Source organism: Accipiter gentilis, chromosome 5 (assembly GCF_929443795.1).
Source record: "Accipiter gentilis chromosome 5, bAccGen1.1, whole genome shotgun sequence".
In the NCBI taxonomy this organism is placed as follows: domain Eukaryota; kingdom Metazoa; phylum Chordata; class Aves; order Accipitriformes; family Accipitridae; genus Astur; species Astur gentilis.
The window spans coordinates 31104446-31131058 of NC_064884.1; the positions used below are offsets into that span (position 1 = coordinate 31104446).

The following is a 26613-nucleotide window of genomic DNA, read 5'->3' on the forward strand; positions in this document are numbered from 1 at the left end:
TCTAAAGGTGCTATAGAATTTGATGGGTAGGAGGGCAGCACAACTTTCAAGATGAGAACAGAGGCACCTCTCACAACTTGGATACCACCAGTGTACAGCACCATGACACATATTTCATTATCTGGGAAGAACAAGGCACTAGTCACGCAGATCAAATCATTCATGCAAAACTGGAACAACAGCGGATGGAGTCTTTATCAGCTTTTGTATAAATCTAAACAGTGGCAACAGCTGTCTTTCAAGGTCAGCCATAACCAAGTGGTCATTACCCTCACGTAGCAAATGAAACTCTGTCTCCATTCTTCTGGGTTTGCCTCTGTTTTTCAGAGAGCAGAACTCATGTGATCCTGCTATGCTGATGAAAAGAAGTATGGTTTCTGAGCAGCGCAGTAGAGAAAGCACTCACAGAAACATATGCAGAAAACTATTTTGGGGAGGGAGGCTACTTTTCACTGTCAGCAAAAGTGGAAGTGATGGGCCTTGGAGACTGACCAAGCCCATGAGGTTCACCAGTGTGAGGTGAACTCTTTCTTCAGCCTGTTCCTCTGTGCAAAAGCACTTGGTCGGATGGCTGAATGCAGACTTTGTCTCCAAGGGCGAACAAGAACTCTCCCCGCTATATTGAAAGGGTAATTCAGTTACTCTGTGTACATTATCTTTCCTAATATCACATAGTTTCCATGGTCTTCAGGAAAGAAAACTATGAAAAGTAAAAGCCAAGAACCATTTCAGACAGCAGTACTAAAGCTCCTTCATGTTTTGGGACTTTAAAAAGATAATGAAGTACAGTATTAAACATAAATACAATATAATACAATACCATACCTTCCTTGTATGCTAGTCCATCAGGGAGAACATCACTTACAAATATACGGGTAAGATGCTGATTTTCATCAACTTGTGCTGTGACAGCAAAGCCTGAAATAAAAGAGGTTTAAATCAAACTTTTTAGGAAACACTTCCTTTTTATTTTGTGCATTTCGTAGACTCTACACAACCAGGGGGAAGATATTTCTCATAAGAACACACCCACAGAGCATAGAGAAATTATCACATTGTTTCTCAGTCATTGTAAGGCCTGTTAAAGTTAATACAACTTTTCAACTTCCAGGAAATGTCATGCTGTGCTGTAAAAAAAACAAATTACATGTAAAAAAAAAATTCTACTTCAGGCCCATATGACCTTTCAATAACACAGTTCATTGTTGTGATAAGAGTTCTGCAGTATGTCCATCAGACATAGAGATGCCTTAAACAGATCCAAAAACTGGAAACTCAAACTACAAAGCAGCAAATCCATATAGACCAGTGAGTGAGACAGGCCAGAAGGGAATAATTCATACCAATAGACTTGCAGCTAAAAACCAGCACAGAGCTGCCTTACAAAGGTATCTGTGCAAGGTATATAATTATTCCTAGGCATAACTGACTCCCACAGATAAAAAGCCTGCCAGAATTTGTACCAAAGAACACGCTGTTGATACTGTGCCAACAGAGGATCCCACTACCAAAAAAAGAAAAGGGCAGACCTTGACCATGGCCTGACTGAGACTAACTGTATTACTCCTGGGAAAGGACATTTGTCTTCTGACAATTCCATGCTTGAATTATTTGGCCAGTGCAGCAGAAGTAGAAAGTGGACCCTTTCCAAACATAAGAAACGCACTTGTCAGTGTAAAACAACCAGCTTGGGACTTTGTCATAATGCCTTGAGTCCTTTGCAGACTCAGACTTTGAGCTATCAAGGATGGCCCTGCCTGCTCTCAGAGACAGAAAAGTCCTGAAGAGAGAAAGTAAACAATGAGAAGAATAAAAAGAAAAATTCCTAAGAGCTTACCAAAATCACTTATGTTTTCAGTCTTTTTAAGATGAACGTGATAAACATTTAATGGACAAATTTCTATTTCATCATACACCTGTTGGAAAAAAAAATAACAGAAGTAATCAAATTATGAAATTGCAAGCATCAAAACCCAAAGGTACAGCATGAGAAATAAGCACAATATTCTTTGCATCAATGAAGAGCCAAAACTTGCAGTCTTCACACAGAGAACTGTGTTACTGTTCAAGCATCACTGGTATCAGTGGGACTAAATGCAGAGTAAGCTAAAGATAGAAAACCCAGCCTGGAGTAGAGACTAACACTTTGCTTTTGGACCAGAAGCCCCACTTAAATCTTCAAATCGTTCTTGAAGAGAGTGTTTGCAGTGCCTAGTCACCCAAATGTCTGCATAGGCATGGAGTATATGAATGAGGATGGCAGAATGCAATCCAGGAACAGCTTTAAAACCTTACTTTGGATCTAAATCACACATATTCGTAGGTGATAATTCAACTGTAGCTATAGACATCATGGAGCTTTATCTAAAAGGAGTCACACTTTCCTGGTCTACTATGTATTCATATGGTTCAGGAGCACAGTACTCAGTATTTTCATCAACCAGTCTTCTGAGTTGTAGGCCATAGTGTCTTGGCTCCAGCTGTTTCATCTAAGGAATAAAGAGAACGGGGTTTGGAATTTGTCATTTATTTCCAGAATCCCAGAAGACATAGAAGTGACACATTCACACAAAAAGCTCTTCAGAAATCATGCAAAAGCAATCCTCAACAAGTCATTTTCTAACTGTTTTTGTGGTATAAGCAAACTAGCTGCATTGCTTAGAAAATAAGGTTCAAGTGCGATTTCCATTTTCCCTTACAATCCTCCCAAATCCTTTCATAAACACTATGTCTTGGCTATTAGATTAACTGAGCACTGCTATATGTTACCAAAGATATCACAACTGTTTTCTGTCCTTTTCAAACTTACACTCACAACCATCTTTTTCTGTGACTACTTCTAATGACTCAGTTCTGCTCAGCAACTTTTTCTTCTGATGTAGAAAATACATATGCACGTATGGGCTGTTAGGAGAGGGGATGGGAATCAGGTTCCCTAAGGGTTTGCCTTTATTGCGTTTTATTTTTATTGCTGGGTTTCATCTACACCAGAAGTTTCACCTATTTCTTTTCACCATGTGAGGTCAAAGCAAAAATCCTCTTTCAACAGGGAGTCAAAGGGAAATAGGAATATTCCCAAAGGATATTAGCCTGAAAGTGTCGAGCCCCTGATGGGAGTCTCTCTGAAAATCAGGCTGCTGGTGAGACCACTGCACAAAACATTTCATTTTAGCATATTAATAGAGCAACATTTCTAGAACAGGAGGAAGCAGCATTTCTAAAAGAAGAGGAATGACTGCATCCCTGAGGGCTATTTAACCTCTTCAACGCATCTCTGCAGCTTACAAAATCTAAATCTACTGAGTAACTAGTAATTACCTTAACATTTTATTATGTGTAAGAGTTTACGAGTTGCACGTGTTCTGTATCCTGAACAATTGTATTCAAATGCACATTTTTTTCTATATGAGCTATCCAACAGCCTCAGAGGGAAAACAGAAATGAGAAAATTATAAACCCCATAAAGCATGAACGAAGAGGGAAAAAAACCAACAACCCCTTGGAACTTTATCCTTATACACATAACATTCAAACATGGTCTGTTAAGAAGAAAGATTCCTTACACTCACCAGAGCAGAATGAAAATGTAAGAAGGAAAAGAACCAGGATAGATGAGCAGAAAGTATTCAGCATTATAGAATGCTTATGAAAAGCTTTACAGACAGAATAGAAAGAAAAAAATAAAACAGAAAAACATTTAAGGAAAAAATCAAATCACTTAAAACTAAATTTTCATGCGATACAGACAATGAAAATTAAAAGTCAGCTTTACAATTACAAATACTTTGGAATGGTGGAGTAAGAGAGGTAAGGAATTTCCTTTTCAACTTAATTTTACGTTTATAAATTTTATTTCCTCTTTCAGTGGTCTTGCATATCACCGTAACTACTGCCAAATGTTTCAGCTCTACCGTGCCATCTGGTGGTCAAATAATGTCTCAGACAATCCCTTTAGGCTGACTAGGTACAGTGAATTTTTAAAAGTAAAGCCAGGCATTGAACTGTTTCTCGAGGATTCAGTCTCCACCAGCAAAAGCAATGAAAACATAATTTCTTCTCAGTGATGCCATGGAGATGCATTGTGACTTGGCTAAATCAGTATGCTTTTTTTGATGTAAAAACTACAGTTCACCCTGGATTTTTAAAAACTTGTATAATTTAAGAAATTTTTTCTGTTTACAACATTATCAGGTGCAAAGAGCCATTAAGTTGGGTCCTTTCCTCCATTAGAAGCCTCAAAATTCATTAACTTCAAGCCAGTTGAATGAGCTCACCTGAAAGTCCACTTTAACCTACGCCATAAGCTACAGCTGGATTTTGTACAGAGCAGGACTCCTTTTTTTTTTTCCTGTTTTTCCCCTTGAGTTGTGAAGTAAATAAACTGTATTTACCAGCTGTCAGAAAACAGAACTTGGGACTAGAAAGGTTTTCCAAAAAGCTTGTTCGCATAATTTAAGTGACTTAAATCATGAAATTAGAGCTAAATTCAAGCACTGACACATGTGGAGACAAAGGTGCTAGGTACGTTGTGATGTTCTAGAGGTGCTGGCCTTTTGTCCGTAGTTAAAATAGGTATTTCTACTTTACCTTCAACCTGTGACTCAGTTTTCTATCCCATGATCTATAGCAATCTCTCTCAAATTGCTGGCACTGACTTTCAGAAGGGAATGCACTCTTTGAAATTCACAAGTAGAGCTGGTATTTAATTAAAACCTTAAAAGGGTCCTTTAAGAAGCAAACATATATGATAGCCTTTGTCACAGCAGTCTTAAATGTCTTCATCTCCTGGCATTAAGTCAATCAGTCCCTGTTACTCATCTGTGATTCATTTTCACAGAACAACTGGGTTCTCTGCAATGACAGCATAGAGTGGACACGTGCTGAGATTCCTCAGGGGCTGACTACCTCACAAAGCGTCACCGCTCCTTAAGTAACCACTGTGCGCTCTCTTGAGCAATGCTCCTTGAAAACCTTTCCACAATCGCTGTAACTACGTTGACTACAATACATATATAACACAACTAAAGGAAACAGAGCAACAATGTGCCTTAACACAGTGACAGGGAGATGCTGGTATTATGCTCTCACTATTTAGAAATCCTGATATATTACGTTCCTTCTCAAGTCCACAGCTATTAACAAGGTGCAATAGTGCACAATAAGTGAGTACCTTGCATGCCAAAGACAAAACATCCTCCACCCTGTGCTCTGGCTTGAGGGTCAGCGCCACTCCTTGGCCGTCACAGAAGTGAACATACGTCTGTGTTTCCCAGGCATTCTCCTTCTGGATGCTCTCCGGCACTGAGCAGTAGACATTCAAAAAGTCATCAACTTGCTGCTGGAAACAAGGGAGAAAGGTATAACACAGGGGTGTTGCAAAAAAAACCCAAAGTAGAATTACATTGGCAGTTTGCAGTGGATATGTATTTAGACACGGTACTGTGTATTTCCCCATGGCAAGACAGGGACAAAGTTCTATCTATTCACTATCAAAGACTTGATTTTCTTGAGGATGGATTGCACTTCCCCTGCGTTCCCATTACGGGCTTTTATGCCTTTATCTCATACTAATTATTAATTTAACTCGAAGTGAAAAATATGTAGCTACCTGATATTATAGCACAGTGGGAATAAATTCTTAAGGACTGACTAGTACAATTTTACCTAATTAACAAATGCAAAAGAAATGGAGTTACTGTAATTTTGACAGAAAATTACAATATAGTAAACTTCCAGTAGAGAGCACTGCGGAGCAAGACTTGCCATAACATAATAAAGAACTAAAGCAGGAATAAACTGTTTCTGTTCTATTTACAGTGTAAGAACGTACTGTTTAATAGGTAGCGCAGGGTATTTGCCCGTTTATCATTTTGCTTCACTTTCACCCTTGTTCCAAAGTCGCTCCACTTGATCAAATAACAACATCCACCCTGAATAAATTCCCTGTTGCTTTCTCACCTTTCATTTTCATACTTGGTCCTGTACTGCACTTCAAGCTACACGTTTCAAAGGAAGCCATGCAAGGAGAAGAAAAACACTGAGAGCTGTTCAGAATTTGGAGTTTCACCTATATACTTGAGCCTGCCTGTTCAGCACATCACTTAAATACCCACATCAAGGCATTTAGGTTCACACAGAGAGGGTCCCTCGATTCCCCTTGCAGTCAATGGAAAGGGACAATAACACTGTAAAGTGGCTGAGCTGCCACTCAGGACGTATCTTTAGATATCCTGAGCTGTTCTCAGGAGTGCCTACCTCCCTAATGCTTTTTCTTTGTATTTTTGTTCGTTTATTTCTTTGGGTTGGGAGGGTTGTTGCCTACATAAGGCCCCTTGATTATGCAATTCTTCCTCCTTGCTCTGCGGGGCCACAAGCCCAGGGGTGCACTGCAATTAAAAGCTGCAGTAAAATCATGGCACTGGGACTGCTTCCCTTACTGCAGGCAGCAAAGTTATTGACAACAATCTACCAGTAGCAACAGAGAGCAATATTATTTTGTTTTTCCAAATAACAACCGAGGCTGTGAAAATGATGTAGTAAGCAATCCTATGCAGGTAATTACCGAACAATGCAGAAATTCAGGTTGCAGCCAACCCAGAGTTGGCACAATAATAATTTGATGCCAGAGTAACGCTGGTTTTGGTGGAATAATATTAATGAACTAATGGCATTCACAGATGTTATATCTCTTACTCAACCACCCCTCAACTAGTTGAAAATGAAATTTCTATTAACATGGGTCCATGGAAATCCTACTAAAATCTACCAACTACTGCAATTAATGGACCAATGAAATCTACACCAGCTGAAGTTTCACCTTGGTGGCTGTGGTTCCAGACCACTCATAACACTGGTGGTGTTGAAGAAGATAATTCCCACAGAAGCGTGGTCCTGTCAGAAAGCACTAAATCAAGCACCTGGGAAGAAACGTTGACCTCCTGCCACAGTGTAAATGACAGAAAGGAGAAAGGGCAAGGCAGGCACACTGTGCAAGAGTTTAGCAGGAACGAGTCGGGCTGAATTCTCCAGTGGCTTCCTCCAGGGAAAACCAAAGCTGTGCTGCCTCAGCTCAGGAGATGATCCCAGCAGCTCAGAGGTTTGTAACTACCACAGTGGTTCACTGCACTGCAACATTCTTCAAATCTGTGCGACTGAAATAAATCTCACTATTGCCAGAGATGAAAAAAAACCCCAAACCCCAAAACAGAGGATTAAGGTGATGACAAGTAGTTTTAAGGCCACCTTTTTTCTGGAAGTTTTTAAGACAGGGCAGCATGTTCTGCAGCCAATGTAAGATACTTCCCTTTCCTTGCCACGTACACTAGTGCTCAAGCATACGCCTTGAGATAAACTCGCCTCTGTTACTAAACATGACTATGTTCCTTAACTGCAGTCAAGGTACTGTTGCTTCATCCACATTTTCCATCTCAGAAAATCTGACATGAAAAGAGATTTTTTTTTTTTCCTGTTATGCCTGCAGTGACTAATTCTACAATAGTTCATTCATTCATTGCCACATAAAGTTATAACAACCCATCCAATTTTCCAGAAATAGGCGCCAGGATTTGCAGACTGTCACACGATGTGCCACAGGGCTGCTGGAGGACCAATAGGTTACTTCATAATTTCCTCCCACTATTTGCCTCTGGTTTTATCATCCTTTTCAGGGAAAATACAGCGTCCCTGGCAGATTTCACTATTTGTCATTTGCTGCACTCCTCAGGTAGCATTTTATAAAAGTTTCGATGCTGTTCTTGTTTTTTTAATTTGAAATCAGCCAATGAAACCGGGCTGATGCCAAAGTAACGGTTTGCAGAGTTATGATGAATCATTTCTGAGTTGTCGTATGATTCATCAAAATGTCAGGATCTTAAAAATGCCCACGCTATATTTAATTCCCATTAAAAAAAGGTTTTAGAAATAAGGTTGAGATAATAGTAATTATTATTAATAATAATAATAATGTTGTTTTTCTAGAAAGAAGGTTGAGCTCCAGAGCTCTGCTTCAGCACCTAAATTGGGGGTTCTTTTTTAGTCTTGAAACACAACCCTGCTAAACTTTGTAAAAGCCTGGCCCAAAATCTGCAGCGACATTGCCCCCCCGCTGCCGGTCCCCTCTACCTAGGAAGTGGGGCTGCGAGCCCCTGCCTGAAGTCGGGAAAGGCTGCTTTTATCCAGACCTGGCTCGAGAAGCCGGACCTCATCCCTTCCCCAGCATGGCACCAAAGGGAGACGACTTCATTCTGCCTGCTCCCTGGCACCTTCAAAACCTTCCCCTGCCTCCTCAGAAGGGTTCACAAAGAGCAAATGCTCTTGTTCGGCCAGAGGACGGGAGACCCACAGCAGATGCCATTGCACGAGGCAGCACCGTCGACCTCCCAGCCCCGAGGGGGTCGGTGCTAAACCGAGGGTCTGGCGTCACAGCCCTTTGGGAGAAACCTTCAGTGGGTGCACCCAAGAGATTTTGCCTCTTCTCAGTTTTAGGAGGGACCAAACCTTTCCATGTTTTAACAGGACCAGACAGGAACGAATTGTGGTTGCAGTCTCTGAGGTGGGAAATGGATACCATCTCGCACCACACCCAGTGGTACGTTCTGGAGGAATTTGTAAGTGTTGTCCACAGGAGATCATTTCACCCAGAAATACCTCATGATTATAATTTATTTAGAAAAGAGAGGAGTGATTTGGTTTAAATACTTTCCCACCCCAGGAAATAACCAGCAAGCGGTCAAATAACTAAGGGAATTCAGGTGTTTCAATAGACTTCGTCAAAGAACAGTCAAAATGTGAAGATACTTTCAGAAGGCAAAAAAGCATTACAGGATTAGCTGCTGTCCGTGGGAGATGCCTCTCTCAGTAGCATAACTTTTGCATAATTATAGATTTCTTACCTAACCATTAAATGAATGTACTTGGTGAGAAAATAAACCATGTAGCACATAATGATACAAAAGACCAACATAAAAACCTATGAAAAATTATGAGCTTTGTCCAAACCTTGCACACAAGATTCATAGCAGCTCTTCTTTACAGTTAATAATTCATTACAGTTAATAATTTTCAAGAGCAATATTTCATTTTAAATGCAGATTTTAACTTTTTGTCTAATACCTGGTAGACAAACTCAGCTGAAAGGTAACAGTACTGTAGTATGATTTTTTTTTTTTTTAAGTCTTCTTTCAAGTTTTGAACTGCTTCGGCAGAATATCTAGTTCAGAGAGCAAAGAAGGAAAAGGGATGGGGGTAGATGGGAAGGTAAATACCCCTCTGAGTCTGGCACATGTTGCCATTAAAGAAATCCAGCTGTACTATACAGAAAACAAAGTCCAGAAACCCTGTGCCTAAGACTTAATCTGAATCTTTTATTTGAGGCCTGCACAAGCCTACCGAGGGAGAAGAATTCTGTCTATGTAAGCCCTACAGTACACAGACAACGCTGGGTGGTCCATACATGCATGCACTTTATGGATTTTGGAGCGTCCTGCTTTGCTTCCAGACCGGGGGACGGCGACATTATCCCTGGGGAGGCTGCGGGAGCGGAGCGGGACCGTGACTCACACCAGGCAGGGAGGAGCAGCAGCTCTCCTCCTCCTGGGCACTGGAGAACATCAGCCGCAGCTATTTACTGGGTGATGCTGTTGAGGGGATGCTGCTTTCTCTTCCTTTACTTGAGCAATCTCCAGCTATATATTAACTCTCACTTCTCTGCTGGTATGCTCCGCAGACTTTAATTAGACTTTATTTGCCTTTATACTCAAAATACACAGGTTCTGTTGAAGTAGGCAAAGGGGAAAAATACACTTTGGGTTTTGCCATACTGCACAGGGTGCTTTCAAACAAGCTTGGTTCCAAATCTCTCTCAGGCGGTGTACACACTGTAAGGATTAGTGCTGTGAAAAAGCTTCTAGGGATTTTTTTTTTTTTTAATTTTTTTTTTTAATGGCTACCATGCATGTTCTGAAACTTACGTTAAAGTGGTTTCATTGGTAGAATTATAATCCTGCCAGCTAACTCTAACTGCGGTTTATGAACCTCTGTGGGGTTTCCGAACCACGCTCATCATACACTTAGTGAAATATATTCAGGAATTTAAAAACAAGATGGTACAGAATGAGGACAGGCATATCTTACCTCAGCAGAGTTGGCTGAATTCTGGACACCAGCAAACCCATGTCCTCCAGCTGAATCAAAAATCTATTAAAAATATTACAGAAAAATAAATAGGTTAAACAAATAAAACCCTTTATTTCTTACCTGTATTTAATAAATTCTTTGAAAAAAATAAAAATGAAAACTAAACTTATAAATATATATCAACCTGCTAAAGCCCAGGGATCTTTTTATACCTTTTTATTGTTTTATTCTGACTAGAAGTAGTATTAAAGAAATAGAAATCTCCCTCTATAAAGAAAATTTAAGCAGATTTTCTCTTTCAGCCAACATGCACACATACATTGAAACACGTATAAAAACATTCATGTCCTTGTTCTCTCCTATCTACTGTTTAGCAATAAGATTAAAGTCTTTTACCTTCAAATCATGCACTACACTGGAAGTTATAGTTTCACCCTTTAGGATACTGTTAGGTACAGCTACAAATCTCAAAATGATTTAAAGGAACTATTTCAAATCATTGTTGCTGCTTTCTATTACTTGTTACCCTTACAGTTTTTCATCTCTTCTACCTAAGCAGTTAGCTTGACACTATCGATGGCAACATTTAGCTTAGCTTTAAAGGCATACTTGACCCAAACCCCACACTATTAAGTAACAAAAATAGCTGACTACTGCGTCTGCTTTGGAAATGATGAAAGCAGAAACTGAGACTTACGTTCCCCATCTGTTTTGAAAGGTTAACTAGTATCTCACAAAGGCGTTAGGCTTATTAATGAAATTTTTAAAAGTCCAGTAAATGGCTATGGATACAATCAGATATTTTGGTGATTAGGGTTATATAAACACACAGATAGTTCCATACAGTTTATACACAATGTTGAGATTTGCAGGCAATAACATTACCCTCACAAAGTGCAAATATAAATAGCATTTTTTTTAACTCCTTCTGCAGTCAACCAATCAGGACAATATCAAACTTACATCTAAGCTTTTTTTGTTTAGGTTTTTCTTTTTTTCTTTTTTCTTTTTTTTTTTTTTTGTACTAGCAAAAACTTTTCAGATAAGCCAAGACACCAACAAACTCTCAAACTTTCATATGAAATCCAGTTTCTGCCAATGCAAATAAAGGGCACCACTTCTGAACTTCCTCTTCCTTGTCTCACCCACAGATGTAATCAAAGTATTTCATTGTTTATCATTTCTCAAAACAGTTTATCATTTAGACACAAGAAAGCAGATAAGCATTTAAGAAACTGAGGATAATGTGAGCCTAGACATCCCCCATCTGCTACAGTGCAGTTTTATTAACTGATTTGTAAAAGACTGAGCCACTTCATTAATGTTTACGAAAGCCTCCCAGCATAGAAACTCTGAACCTTTTTTTTATTAATACCATAAAATTAAACTTAAGATAAAATTTAAAACTTCTCTGACACAATGATGTTCAAGAATGTACCATCTAGTTTTGAAGCTAGGGTATGGCAGATTAAAACATACAAGGTCCAGTCAAATGAACTTTAATTAAATCCAAGAAAGCAAAGCATTTTTAACCTATTGTTTGACACAGACATCGCAGCACAATGAGCAGAGAAGTGAGCTCCACTTCTCTGCTTAACCCAATTTCCCAGTGGGCTGAAAGAGATGATAAGAAAGGCAGCCTCAGGCCTATTCTGATTTTGATACACAATTATGTGCATACACACAAGTCTGAGCAAGGACGTGGCTCCCTTTTCAGCCACCTTCTACATTCATGGGTCAGTTTTCAAGCCATGCCCTTAAAAATTCCTCACTTTTATGGGTATGAGTCATAGGCCCATGTTATTCATATGCAACACTCAACATTTACATTTCCTCAATTTTATTGTAGGATGTTTAATAAAAATTAAAAAAACAAAAAAACAAAAAAAAAAACAAAAAAAAAAAAAAAAAAAAAAAAAAAAAACAACCAAAAACCAAGAACCTCATCTCGTGGATCAAAATGAACACTTTTTTGAGCCAGCTGGTTGCAAGGTTTGGAATAAGGAGGGTGAGAATGCACCAGGGGCACCTCTGTCTGTGCCAGGGCTCCCTCCTCTGAGCTCAGAAAAGTGCTGGGAGGGCAGCTGGAGTCTCCTCTCCTTGCCATGGATACAAGATTCCCCATCCCAGAGTTCTGCAGAATCCCCTTCACGGGCTATAAAGCATATAGGAGGACGTATTACCCAGTTAAGACAGTGCGAGGTACCAGCTCCGCTGGAAACAGAGCTAAGGGGCATAAAATGCCTTCCCTCAGGTCTCTTATTAATAAAGAAATAGAGGCACAGGACTCACAGACCAACCTCACCTGCTGGGGAACACAGAGGATATTATGTGAAAAGCATGACCCAGAGAAAATTTCTCCTTCAGTTCCCTCTTTCATAAGACAGACTTGAGTTTTATTCTTACTCAATTTCACCATGTAAACACAACTCTAAGGCATAGCAGTCACCCCAAGAAGCTTCATCCCAGTGTAACAGAGAGATAAATATTTACCTACTAAAAATACAAACCTCTAGACCAGAAAATCCTGACAAGTTATTTTGCAACATTGAATTTGTTGCATCAGCTCTGGGACTATTGCAGTATGCGTACAGATAGGCTTGTTTAAATATTCCACAAGCAGATTACCAGACGCGCAAGAACAGCCAATTTTCAAGCGCTGATCATAGATTTTTGACTAATAAATCAAAATCAAAATACAAGGGCCAGGGAACAATAGGAACAAAGTCACCTAATGAACAATGCACAAAATACTGCTTTGCAGGAGAAACAGCAGACATGGCAAAGGCTAGTGAAAATAGTAACGTTCTGAGCGTGGCATGCCTCTATGCCTTCTGCCTCACCGTCAAGGAATTGTCTCTGCTGTTATTTACATTTTTTTTCCAGAGAGAAGGCAGCAAACTTTTGTTTCACATGTAACTCTGTTTTTATTGAGAAAATACCAATTCCTGAAGGTGGGGTTTACACTAAATGCCTGCATGGGCCATTAGTTTCACAAAGAGAAAAAGACCCCGGGAGATGCTGTAGTTTCATTAGCAAGGCAGCCCTTAGGGGCGTGCATCAGCACAGCCCCTCTCCTGGGTGCCAGCCTGCCCCAGCACATCAAACCTGGGCCAAGCCTTCAGCTGGTGTAACCTGGCACAGCTTTATCAGTCAGTTCTCTACACCTACAGCTGGCCTTCTGCATGACAGCAGTCTTCTCCTGTTGGCTAAAATGTACTTCCAAGCAGCGCATGTTGCTTTGAGAGGCCGTGCGAAAGACGGCTGTCTTTGCAGCGGTCTCTCCTCTTTTTCCCTTGAAACTCACCTGTGTTAGTCTATCTCAAATTGCAATAGTACTTCAGAGTCCCAGGCATAAGCCAGCACTCACTGTGTTAAGGACTGTGCATACAGGCTATCTCCAAAGAAACCCCACTTCCAAACAGTTTGCAATGTGCCAGAAGATGAGTTTTGTTAGAAATTCAAACCTGATGGTCTTGTGCTGCTGGTAATAAACTAACGCACTGGGTCAAAACCTCTCATTCACCAATCTTATTTATCCCAAAGAAACCCAGAATTAGATATATATCCTTCACAAGTGATGCTCCCATTGCAAGTCTGCCATGTCTACTGATATTGCGAACACAGATTTGAGGGACAGATGTCTCCTACCCCGTGCACCACCAGCACCTCGCAGGATGAGCCGCAGCAGAAACAAGCCATTCTATGCTATCCCCAGCAACTAAGATCTACCTGAGTTATGGAAGGTCGCTTTTCTTTTCCTTTTCTTGCCAACGTGTCCAGTCCTTTCAGCGAAGAAAATAAACCCTTCTTATTTCGGACCCTTTGTGACAGAGATAGGGTACGTTTCCGGAGAGCGGCTTCATCCCTGGAGCAGATCTATTTAAACACAGAGACAGGCCTTCCTATATCACTTTCATAACAGCAAAATACTGACAGTTATTTCAACTTGAGGCATCAAGTGAGAGTTACTTCAGTTCACCACAACGTAATATGCCAAGGTGCAAGGACAATGTTTCAAACTTTCAGCCGTGATACTTGTTTTGGTATTCCCATGGCATGATCGTGTAATTTTTTTGTCATGGAGCAAAATTAGAAGGTCATAGGAAGGGAAGAACTGAGAAAATATTGCTCTGTACAACAAAAGAAGTTAATGAAAAGGCTCTGAAGAAGGATGATAACCTATCATTCAGATATGAAATTGCTAGAGGAAGAAAGACTCTCAAAATTGCCAGACATAGGAGATAAACGTGCTATGGCATTGAGTTATTAACAAGCAATGACACAAACCACGCAGATAAAAACAGTGGCAGAAACACATTCCCTGACAGGACTTTCAGAACTACTATTCAGACTGACTTCTCACACAGCAAACGTGGTCCACCCCTCTCTGCCAAGATCAGCCCAACAGACCTGCCAAGATTAAAGAGCAGAGGAGAACCTGCTACTGCCGTACTTCCCTTGAAGCCGACAGGGTGAGAACAGCTTACAGCAGCTGAGGATCTCCCTCATTCCCTTTGCAAACACACCCCACAGTTCTTAAAAAGTGGCATAATTTTGGATTCTCTCTAGTTTTAGTCTGTTCTGAAAATACCTCTTCTTCAGGAGGGTATCAAACTGTTTCTGAAAAATGGAGCCATCTGGGACGTCCTAAAAAGATCAGCTCAGCCCAGAGGCACCTTAACAACTTTTGGAAATTTCAGTATTAGGGTCTTTTCACTCTAAGTGACATAGCTCCTATACAGGTTAAACTCTTAATTCAGTGGAGGTGAAATCGCAGTGACAAAATTTCAACACAATGACTCATTTACATCTGAAGAATATTTTGGTTTGTTTCTTTTTTTAGGTATAGGTCAGAAGTACCCAATTCTGGAGTCCTCAGGGGCCAAAAATGTCATGGCTATATCCTCATGGTTTCAAAGCATATCTCTAGAAGAAAATTTATTTGCAGTCAAGGAACAGGCAGAAAGGGTGAGAAGGGAACAGGGCTGTCTGAGCAATGGATGTGGGTGCAGCCATGTATTATCCCAGTACAATTCCACATCTAAGTACAATATTAATGATGGCTTTGTATAACATACCCACGAAAAGTGCATTCAGACTTACCAGTGCATGGAAGGATGAGACGGAAAAAATGCCGAGCCGCCCCAGTGCCAATTTTGAAGGACGACTGGCAGCAGCCAAAAGGCTCTTCGGGTTTGGGAGCTCCCCACCTTGCAAACTGGCTAGGTAACATCGCATTCGGAAAAGGTCCATGTTAAATTTTTCCAGGTTCTGTTCCCATTGCTGGATCTGTTTAGATATAAAAAGGGACAATTAAAAGGGGAAAAATGTCTTTGTGGGCCGCATTGAAAATTTGAGCTCTTCCCCAAACCCATAGTAAATTACTTTCATCTGGTAGTATATGGATTAGATTAGTTATTCCCTGCCAAAACACATTCAGTCATATTGTGTTACATCAACCCAAAAGATGGCTTGAAATAAAACAAAGCTGGTGGTCTTAAATGCATACTGACAAGATGAACATACCATGAACTTCAAGTAGTTTGATAGCCACAAAAGCAGTTACATAAAAACACAGCCCTGTGGTTCACAAAGACTTTTTTTTTTCCTTCTCTCTCTCCTTTTTGGAGATTAGTTTTGTTTTGTTCATTTTTATGAGCTTAGATTGTATAGCTGGCTGGCTGAAAGCAAAGCAGCATAGCTATACTAATGCACTGCGCAAAGTGAAGTAGCTACACTGATAGGTCCTGCTCATTCTTTACTATCGTCCTACAGCCTCACTATCTGTAAACAGCATTGGCAACACAAGCACGTGCGGTTCTTTGTCTAATAGGTTCAGACATGCTTATGCTCAGACAAACTGCAAAATGAGCTATATATGCCCAACAGAAACCACTGGACCCAAAGCAAGACTGTAAGCATACCCTTCATGTAATTTTTAAACATATCTAACACAGGTACATGCAGATGTAACAGATGGCTTAATCCAGTTTCAATGTAAAAATAGGAAAGTGAAGAGACTCAAATATTTACTAGACAAATAAAGTTCTGAATCAAGGCTCAGATGACAGGTTTTAAGTATTTGTGTAGATATACACACATCTACACAAACACATATTCTTATGCACTGCACAAAAGTCAAATTTAGCTTTTCATTTCCCTAACTCACAGATTGGTAGTTGCAGCTAAAATCTGCCCCACAGAGTACAATATACATTCACAGCAATAAATAGTACAAATAAAAAGGCTGCTGTGTTTAATAGAGCAGGGGCATTCGCACATGGGAAGGCAGAAAGGCATGTCCATTAGGTTAATGTACACCAAGTTCATGTACTGAAGATTGTTAAAATCCCCTGACAATGCTGATCTTCCAATGTCAGCTCCAATCATTGCATGCTGTTTGTTCAACAGGTAGTTTAGGGTTGCGGAGAAAGTTCATCACATTTTCTCTAAGGTGCATTGACCTCATACCTTTCACTGGCACACCCTGCCTGTCCCTGTGCTCACGGGACATTATCACCTTACAATGAGATCAGCCAAGGTTGGGACAAGCACCTTTGTGACTTAGAAAACAAGCTGATAAATATAATAAAAATCTCAGGTGAACTATGACCTGCAGGCTCATCTAGAAGCAAAATCAGTTCAGCTTCCTTATAATGCTGCCAAATATTACAAGAACTAAACAGGTATCTTGCCTCTTGCTTTCAACAATGAAGAAGTGAGCAATGAAAGGGCCAAAAAGACCCCATTAACAAAATGGTGCTAAGGCTTGTACTACAACTGATAGAGACCTTACCTAGACTGGCTTCCTTACACGTGCGCTCGCAAACTGTGGCGACAGTTATGGCTATACTTTTGGATGTAAGAGGTAACCTTATTTGGCAGGTAGGGTGAAGAAAGGAAAGACAATATACTATTTTGTATATCTGCAAATGCAAAATTATAATTTACAGTATACTAAAAAGAGAAGAAAAAAAATCTTTCAGGGAATGACTATTAACAGCAAAAGATAGAATTTACAAAAGGTTATCATGAGAGCACTTTCCAAAAGTCCAGAAAAAAAGGACAGACATGTACATAACAAAGATGACTCATGTAATCTCTCACCACAGACATTCAAAACATGCATCCTTTGTGCCCCAGAAAGAATAATCATTTTTTTCTTGGGTTTATTTGAACATTGCCCTTTATTTTGCTTTCTTTGTGCTCTCAGCCACTCCTCACAGAGCATTTTTCTGCTTGCCAGTACTTTACGCATGGTACAACTCCAATAGGAGGTTTTGTGGCGAGCTCTTTCTCTGTGTCAACACCCAACCAGAATGAAAACATGGTTGTCAGCTTTTCACAAAGCCAAAAGCTACAAGCTCAGGTGAAGTCTTTCGCTTTGGGATGACACCTCCATGGGTACAGAGCCAAGCCAACTTTGAATAGCTTGGGAACAGAGCAAGGCTTGTTCTGGGCACTGCTCTAGTGGAGCATCCTGTCCCCATTGAGCAGGAGCTGAACACAGGCATCCTTGTGTTTCTGAGGCTTTCTTCAAAATCTAGAATTAAATATTTGTACTAAGTTGTACTTTAAAATAAGGGTAATCTAAGAAGGGGGAGTGGGGTACAACATAAGGACATTCTACATAAATAATTAAATTACGGTGTTTATCAGTCATGCAGGATGCTAGCTAATCAGCTCCAAAAGCATTCGTAATCATGATGTTACTTTTAATGGCATTAGCAAAAGCTGTAGGCAGGGAATTTCTGGGATTGTCTTCTAGTCTTATCAAAACCAGGGATGTCTGGGACCAATTGGAGACCACGAACTAATACCAGCTGCTATTTGTCTAAGCCCTTTAAACTATGATAATTCTTCCTAAAGATTTATATTCTTGAAGACTAAATGGGGGAAGCACACAAATAAAAAAGCAACAACTTCAAAGCACAGTATGACCTGGTCCATGAAGTTAATTTACAGCCTGCAGACTAGCTGCTGCGATCCTTATTCTGCTATTGTGCGAGGCAAAACTCTGTCCCACGTGGGAGGACTGCCCGGAAGACGGCTCAGAGACTTAATCTCTTCATGCACAGACAAAACGGCCCTTTTGAAATCTGCTCGAAAGCAAACAGGAAAAAGTGGATGCACCAGACAGCCGCGAGAGCAGGAATGGGTGACAAAGGCTAACAGCAGCATGAAGCGAGTCTGCAAAGAGATAAGAGGTGCGGCCCGACGTGAGGCACGCCAGAACAAGTGAGCACACGTGGAACACTCCCCACGTGCCCTCCTCAGCTGTTGCGCTTGCCTGCGCCACCAGCCGGGGCATCCAAAACCATCCTCTCTGTCAGTCACTGCTTCAAAACCTCCACGTCAATTTCTCGGAAAAGCCTTTAATGCTTTTCCTAGAGGAAAGGAAGGATGTCATTCTCGGTACAGGCAAATGTTAGGCAAGAATTCCTGGGTTTAGTGACAGCAGGAGAGAGCCTGGGAGAAAGGCAAGGAGGGGACACCCAAATAAATTGATTCAGCCTAGCATGATCCCTGTAAGGTAGAGAGAAAAAGGAGGCTGTGGCAGAGAGCTAGAAAGCAGTAAAATGTGGTAAGCCTTAAGAATTAGGGCCATGAATTAATTAGCCTGGGCCACCAGGAGAACTCATGCAAGGGAGCCTGGTGCAGGGACAAGACACTAATTACATGGGGAGTGCTAAGTGAGGGGACGAGCTTTTGCATCAGAGACTTAGTTCAGGAATGAGTTTTTAAGAGTAATGATAATTTTCAAAACTTAAAGAGCCAATCCTCCTCCGCACTTGTGAAGCATCTATTCAGACACTAAGAAACAATTGTAAATTAATTGCATTTTAAATCACACAAGCAGATGAGCTAAAGGAAGATACTTGAAAGCAGGACTCTGTTAATTCAATAACCCTGCTAGGTTTTCTATAGGTAACTCTAAAGTGGTAGCTTGGAAAAGGCAAGGGGTAAATACATTCAGACCAGACAATAGAGACCAGTGTTTTCCAGCAGGTGACATGGGGACCCATAGTTCCTACGTGCTATACAGTTCTCTCTGCAGGTGACACTTCTAGTGGCACCTTCACCCCCACTCGAACATGCTTAGGGTTTGCAGACTGTAAAAGGGAGGGCCCTGACAGTCCCAGCAAAGGCAGTGCCAACAGTGTGGCTCAGGGATGGTCCTGGGCTCCTCACCCTTCTTACACCACAGAGCAAACAGCACCTTTAGGGGGGCTGGAGAAGGACTGCCTCATTTTCAAATACCTGTTCTGTAGAAAGTAAGAAGAGTTCAGTGTAATAAAACGCAAACCAGTACGTGAATGGTGGAAAGCAGTGCCAGAAATGACACAGTTATCAACTTGAGGTAGCAATACTTCAAGGACCCAGAGAAAGGATGGAAGAAACTTCCTGGACAGCTCACCTGATAACAAAATACCAGTTTCCCACTTGGCACTTATTTAAGGCAGCGCAAGAGAAAAGATGCACAGGAAGGAGGACCTTCTCTCAGTGCATAAGCCTTTAAAACTGATTGGATTTAGTAATAGTTCTTATACCACATAGAAACATGAGCTACTCACTGACACAATTCACTATCTATAGCAGTGAAAAATTCAGAATTTTCCCCTACGCAACATCTTCTTCCCAGATGGAAAGTGTCTCTGCAAGCTGATGTAGGGAACTTTATGGATTTAAAAGAAACTTCTGCTGCTGTTTCATATGAACAGCTTTTCAACCACATTACAAACACCACCAAACTCTTTGCATTCCAGTCCCTGGTTCTCAGACACAATTCATATTGTACCCATCTGGATAAATGAGTCACTTGGTTTCTGGGGACAAGGAAAAGGTTTCTATTGTCATTATTTCCTAAAGAGAACTCGAAGAAGCAAAAACATCACTCTCCCAGAAATTCCATTACTATAAAGGACACTACAGAGACACTGTCATAACTTTTAGCTCAAAGAAATAAAAACGGGAACATAATAGAGTACAACAAAAATTATGTGCAATTAGCAATATCCTTCATCCTGCCTAGCGACTTAAAAAACGGTTAAGAAAACTTCCTGAAATAACAAGAAAATAGGAGGGTTTTTTTACAATAAATGCCATCTTTCTGCTTGTTTTGGAAAGACAGAATTTTCATCATTTCTCACCAAAACAGACAGAGAAAATCTTATTCCCAATACCACTGATAGCACAAAAGTGCACCCACATGTACCCAATTTACATTTTTGTCAATAATCTGACAGAAATTTGTAGTACAACGTGTATGTCTATAGCTAGGGATGTAATTAAGACAGCCACCAAATCTCATTATCCAGCTGTCCTTCCCCAAAACCCAGAAGACCAGCCCTTTCTGCACATGCTCCCCCACCAGCTTCATCGTATGAGACAGTGTTATGTAACTCCACATTGAGTAATAGGTTATTAATTTTTCATTATTTTATACTAAATCTTTGTGAAACAAAGATAGAAAATTCACGCATCTCCAAAACTGTAATTACAGCAGTGAGGAGAATGGACATGACCTTCCCTAACTTTCTGGCTGCCTACTCATTTCATTCCTTAGTGACAGCCTACTACTATTAAAGAGAAGGATTTTGCTAATGATGTAGGGAGGGACCATCCAACACTGAAGAGTGGCACCTGAAAAGAAATAGTACTAAACCTCTCCGAAAACAGAGCTCTGCTCTATCCAGTTCAAAGATCGCCCAAACTGAAGACCTGTTCTAACAAGTTTAGATAATGTTTTTTATTTTAGGTGGGTATGGAAGAAAAAAAAAAAAAAAAAAAAAGGGTGCATTGCAATTCAAGTTTAATTTCTATGTGGCAAAACTGACAAGTGTTAGCGAAGCTCCCTAAAAAGATTCTCTTTGAGTGTTGTTATTGTGAATTTTCATCTGAATGTCAGACAATGTTTCATCAGATGCTTTATAGAAAATTAAGACATGAAATCTGAGCTTTGGGGAGCCTGAAGAATAAAATTCCCAAAACTATGCCAATCATCTTCCTATAAATGTGAGAGAAAAGGGAAAGAGTCAGATACATTTTAAACAAAAAAAAGTACTGAATTTATGCTCTGTGTAGAAAGCCAAAGACCAGTACGGAGAAGAAAGGTACTAATGGATTTAATGACTACCACCTTACCGATCCCCTTATTTTTTTATGGCAACGAACTACTTTTAGTTGGAGGACACATATGAAAATGTCCATAAAAACAACCTCCAAGCATGTTCTTCTCATTAATGCCTCATAATTTTGTGCCTGCAAGTAAATACCTACGTTCATAACCCATCTGATCAGTAAGTTAAGTATCATATGCACAGAAAACATGAATAACATCAGAAACCTCTGAATAGGTTGGAAAACGTGATTATACCAACATATTAAAATTTGAAGAGAAAACCCCAGAATTCTTTTAAGTAACTATTATTCATATTATTGGTCTAAAATGAGACAACAGAATAGACATATATACCAAGTATGTAAAGAAGTACACCCAGAGCTGCGGTGCCTTCACTGTGAGGTAGATTTTCCATCCCATTAAAACCACTTCTACAGGCAGAGACAGCCCCACTTTCGACTTAATGTGCAATATTTTGTTAAAAGAGCTCTAAATAAATGCTAATAATCCTTTTCACTAACTTCATTAGCAGCTAGACAGGGCTCCATAATCATGGCAAACACTGTGATTTCTCCAGCAGGTTAAACAGCTAGGAAAACTAAAATGTTTTTAAAGACGGGCTTTGAAATTCATCTCTGCGCCAGGGGATTTTCTAAGTTGCTACCTTTCATCCTAATTCTCTTCAGGGGAGAAGTTACACCCTGGGGGAATACCACCACCCACAACATATTTATTGCATATAGTAATAAAAACACACATGGCTATAGGTAGTACATGCAGGCTTGGGATTTCCAGCCATGCCACCAGTGCCCTGCTGGGACTGGCTGCTGCATCTGCTCTCACAGATACTTCATTGGTCTCTTCTGAACCGCCCAAGGATACCAATAGCTATGTGAAGGGCTCCCATTTTCTCTTAAACAGTTACCAAGTCTATTATTGGACCAGTCATTATTATAGGACCAGTAAACCCAGATAGAGAGAATCCCTGATCTAGGCCACAAGGCTGAAGATATTTCTCAACCGTTTGATAGTATCAAGTCTCTAAAACAATCATTTCTCTAGAAAACCAACATTTTCCTTATTTTTTTGCTTGCACTTCTGTTTAGCACTAGCTTTATCAATTGCTAGCCTGCAAATCCACCAAATTTAAAAGATTGTATCAAGATGAGCTTCTCCAGTCCATTTGCTAGACACCAAAAAGAAACATGTATGTACATGAAAATACCTATAGCAATTTTAGAAGTCCAAGTTTCCTTACTGCAACTGCCTTTTAGGTGATGGTAACTGCGAAAGAAGAAAAGGGTTTGTTTGCTTGAAAAGCCCTGTGAATTACTGAGTCTTCAGCAGAGAAGTATTGGTTTTAAATCAATACAGATGTGAAACAAAATAGAAAGTTGAGTTAGGGTGGTTGCTTTTTAGAGGTAGAGGAAGGAAAAGGAGAAAGGATACAGAAATCACAGTTTACAAGATAATTCCCCCGTGGAAGTAAATTAAGACTGTGCCTCATCTTTCTACATAAAAAATCACCGTGGTCCTTCTGAAGTCAATCACATTATTTCCACTGACTTCCCAAAAGGTATCACCAGTGAAGTTTTCCAGCACTGAGTGTAGGGCATGCTTATAAACTCCAGTATTGACAGCACAATATACTTCAGCATGGAGGAATCACAACTGCCACATGATTGAAAACACCAGATTTACACAAAACCAAACCCAGAATTTATATTCCTCTTGTTACTCAAAGTGGGCAAAAGACAACTAAACAACCACAGTTACTAAACAACTAAGCTACATACACGCAAACTTTTCCCTCAGGAATAATGTTTTTCAAAATTGTTAGCTTCCTAAGTATAGTAAGAATTCTCAGTTACTAATTACATCAAGATTTTTTTTTTTTTCCTTTGCAAAAGCCAATCTCCAAGACATCAAAACAAAAGATTAGGAAACCCAGTTATCGACTGACTCTTGTCTGAAGTTACTTTGCCAACAAACCTTCAGCAATTGTAAGGAAATGTTTTATAGAGATCAAAGGGATCAAGACTGGAGAAAAGGCTCATTGTAAATTTATTGTTTGCTAACTAGTAGATGTTTGCACATGATCCATCTCACTCCTTGTCTCACTGGTTTGCCCTCATTCAATGTTTTGAGACATTCATAGGCAGAAGATTAACAGGAATAAATCTTCTGCAGCCCTAATGATGGATTTCAGTTCTAGCACAACACAGGCAGCTTCTTGCAGGGACTGAGCTGGAAAACAAAGGCAGTTGTTCAGGGACAGAACATCTAATTAGCAGATATTAAGAAAGCATCGTCAACAATCTTCAGCTGACTCTAAATAAACTACTAGCATCAGTATCTAATTGGGGGTGTGTGTGTGTGTGTGTGTAATAAATTCAGTTAATATACGTCATGATTTTTCCTCAGTGCATCACTTGTTTCAAGCACTAGACATCTCTAGAAATCTGTATATTCTTCTAAGTCTCAAAACCTACTGCAATAAAAGGATGCTTAACTTTTTTCCTCCTCCATTCACCTCACTAGGCTCTGGACCATGAAATATAGTGACCTGGAAATAAATTATGAACACCTGAGCACTCAAAGGGCTTATGAACATCTGCGCCACAAATCCCTACACAAACCTGCATACTTTTTGAACTCTGCTCATATAGCTTCAGACTGAAGTGTGCTACAAGACCTTGACAGTGTAGTCAGTACCAGTCAGTTTGCCCTTCAAGTTCAAACCAGTATCGTAAGAATTTTAAATATTATAAGCATCAAGTTCCTGAAACTAAAAGTGTTCCACTAACCAAAGAAACATCATTATTCTGTATTGGATCAAAGGAAATAAACTTTGGTTGCTACGCAAGAGGCCATAATGTGCAGCTTAAAGTAATGACAGAGCAACAGCTACTCTGACTGGAAGGGCAGGTAGAGATGGGCTTTCAAATACTAGTCAACAAATTCAGATTATCAGATGTCTTCTATTAATGGCCTATTAAAATAAAAGATTTGGCAACCTCAGTCCACAGACCTATTAAGCTAAACTACTAGACGAGTTTAGTATACAAGAGGCCCTGGGTAGTGAGGTCTTTGCCTGAACACTTAGCACGTCTAATTAAAGCATCTTTTGCCAGTTGCTGCCTGCAAAACTGGGGACATGGGCAAGATCTCAACACACCAAAATGTACTTCCATAAGGTTATCACTGGAGTAATTCCTGGTTCACATGCTAGAAGCAAGAGCAGAGTAAGGCTAGAAGTGAGAGCAGAGCCTAGGCACCACCATACAGATAAGGTGAGCATTTTCAGTGAGGAACAGTTCTAGCTGCTCATTAACCTGCCCTGACTTTTTGTCTTAGGCATGGCTTGGCTAAAATGCCAAGGTACATACACACCATGAACACTAAATTTTGGGGTGGTTATTCTGGTTTTTGTTTTAAAACAAATCTCTGTGGTGAATCCTTCCTCAGCACGAAACTGTTGCTTTAGCCAAGGTTCAGGCATTCCTACCACCATAATATGAAAACATGAATGATCAGAATAACACATCAGGCATTCAGAAGCCATACTCAGATTTGCAGGGGGAGGGACTCAGCTCATTTCTTGCTGCAATGAAACAAAATTAGCCTAGACACAAGTTTGGATGCAAACCTTTTGTCTGCTCCAGCCAACATGTTGCCTTTAGCATGTTGGCTCTCTCAAGCTAAGTAGCAATGAGCCTGGGCTTATACTGAGATAAAAATTTCCCAGCATGCAACCAGAGAGTGTTACAAGAAGTGCTGTTAGTGACTAAGTGTCCCCCTTTTCTTTGAACTGATACTGGTATAATGCTCCAGTGGTACTCACAGCAGTGCTTTTTCACCTAGGATGGAAAACTCCAGTCTTGACTTCTTGTTCTCATTTAGACTCCTACGGGGCTTTTTAAGAAGCCTAGTGGATCCTGGCCTTCTAGTCATGGCTAAATTTCAACTGAAGCACATGGTTTTGTCTGCCTCAGTCCTTCCTCCAATTTTATTTGCATAAAGTACTCTTCACATCCTCCCTTAAGGTGCAGAACAGTATTGCTAAGTACCTATTCTTAAATCTCTACTGCAATTCAATAATAAAATAAATTATTCCCAGAACATACTGTATATTCTGTGGTATGCCATGTAACAACTAGATATTATTAACAGTTAAGTATATCATAAAACAGTGAAAATTAATTACATTTTTCCAGAAGAGACAAGAAATAGCTTTTTGTGCTCATAAAACAGATCGGTCTGATCCTCAGCTTTGAGGAACCCACCTCCCGCGCTGCTCTGGATTGCTGTAGAAACCTGGAAATAATTACAACTACCATGCCAGCTCTCCCCAAGACAATTACTCTCAGGCCTAGAAAGCACAGACAGTCGGAGCCCAAAGCAAGAAATAACAATAAATATGCTCCTGTAAAAATATTGTTTCCAGTACCTGATTCTCTATGGCCTTCCTGTTTTTTGGATCACTAACAATTGAGAGCTGCAACTCTGCCATCTTTTTCATCTTGCCATCCATGTCAATCTTCTGGAAGAGACTCTTAGTTTGATTTTTCAGCAGCCTAACAGTGTCCTCTTTCCCAAGCTTCTTCGCAAAGAGGGAAGCACAGGCTGAATGTATGGCAGTAACCCAGTTTTCCAGATCTGTCTGGCTTGTCGCCTGTGAAAAAAATCAATGGCGCAACATTATGAGCAGACAAGAGGGGGGAAAAAAAAATAGCAGCTCTAGGACATGAAGTGCTTGATGGGTTCACTGTAATCTTAGGCCCTTTATCTTAAAATGAGTGAAATAAGGTTTTGTCTTCAAAACGGTGCAAATAAAGGAAGTGTGAGTTTTTCCTGCACTCCATCATGACTTGCCTGCAACCTTCAGCTTCTGCTTCTTAGACCTGCAAGTTCTGAGAGCTCCAGGAGCACAACAGAGCCCCATAAGAGTTGGGAAAAATGTGACTTGCATTCTTCATCCCTCCAATTAACTAAGGTAAAACCCAACAGGTTTCAAAGATAAATCTCCTCTTCTGCAGGTAACAGAGAAACAGAGGTTTTACATGCAAGGTCTGAGGAGAAGTGTTTCCTTACTTAAAAACACCAAGTTAGCGGAGAGACGACAGCAAGGTAAAGAGAATACATCTGCAAAGTGTCTCTGGAGATATTTACAAGTGCGCCTATGAATCAACATGTTTCTATGCAGGCAGTTCCACATAATACTGTTCTTTATTAACATTTCCAGTGGTGCAGTTAAGCAGCCAAGATCTTTAGATTATTTTTAGCCTTCTGTTTTGAACATCTTGCTCAAGCAAACCTTCTTTGAGGCCAGCAGATTCAGGGTTGAGCACACT

At 40.2% G+C, this 26613-nt stretch overlaps 1 protein-coding gene across 1 annotated transcript in view; it reads right to left on the minus strand.

Moving 5' to 3' along the window:
- TIAM2 (TIAM Rac1 associated GEF 2) overlaps positions 1–26613 on the minus strand; it is a 117383-nt gene that overhangs the window by 51283 nt on the left and 39487 nt on the right. The window contains exons 6-13 of the mRNA XM_049801203.1: positions 25710–25934; positions 15241–15426; positions 13867–14013; positions 10132–10194; positions 5171–5338; positions 2384–2489; positions 1838–1915; positions 826–918 (exon numbers count right to left, since the gene is read on the minus strand). Of these exons, the coding sequence (XP_049657160.1) occupies positions 826–918; positions 1838–1915; positions 2384–2489; positions 5171–5338; positions 10132–10194; positions 13867–14013; positions 15241–15426; positions 25710–25934 (1066 nt within the window). The remainder of the gene's footprint in view (positions 1–825; positions 919–1837; positions 1916–2383; positions 2490–5170; positions 5339–10131; positions 10195–13866; positions 14014–15240; positions 15427–25709; positions 25935–26613) is intronic.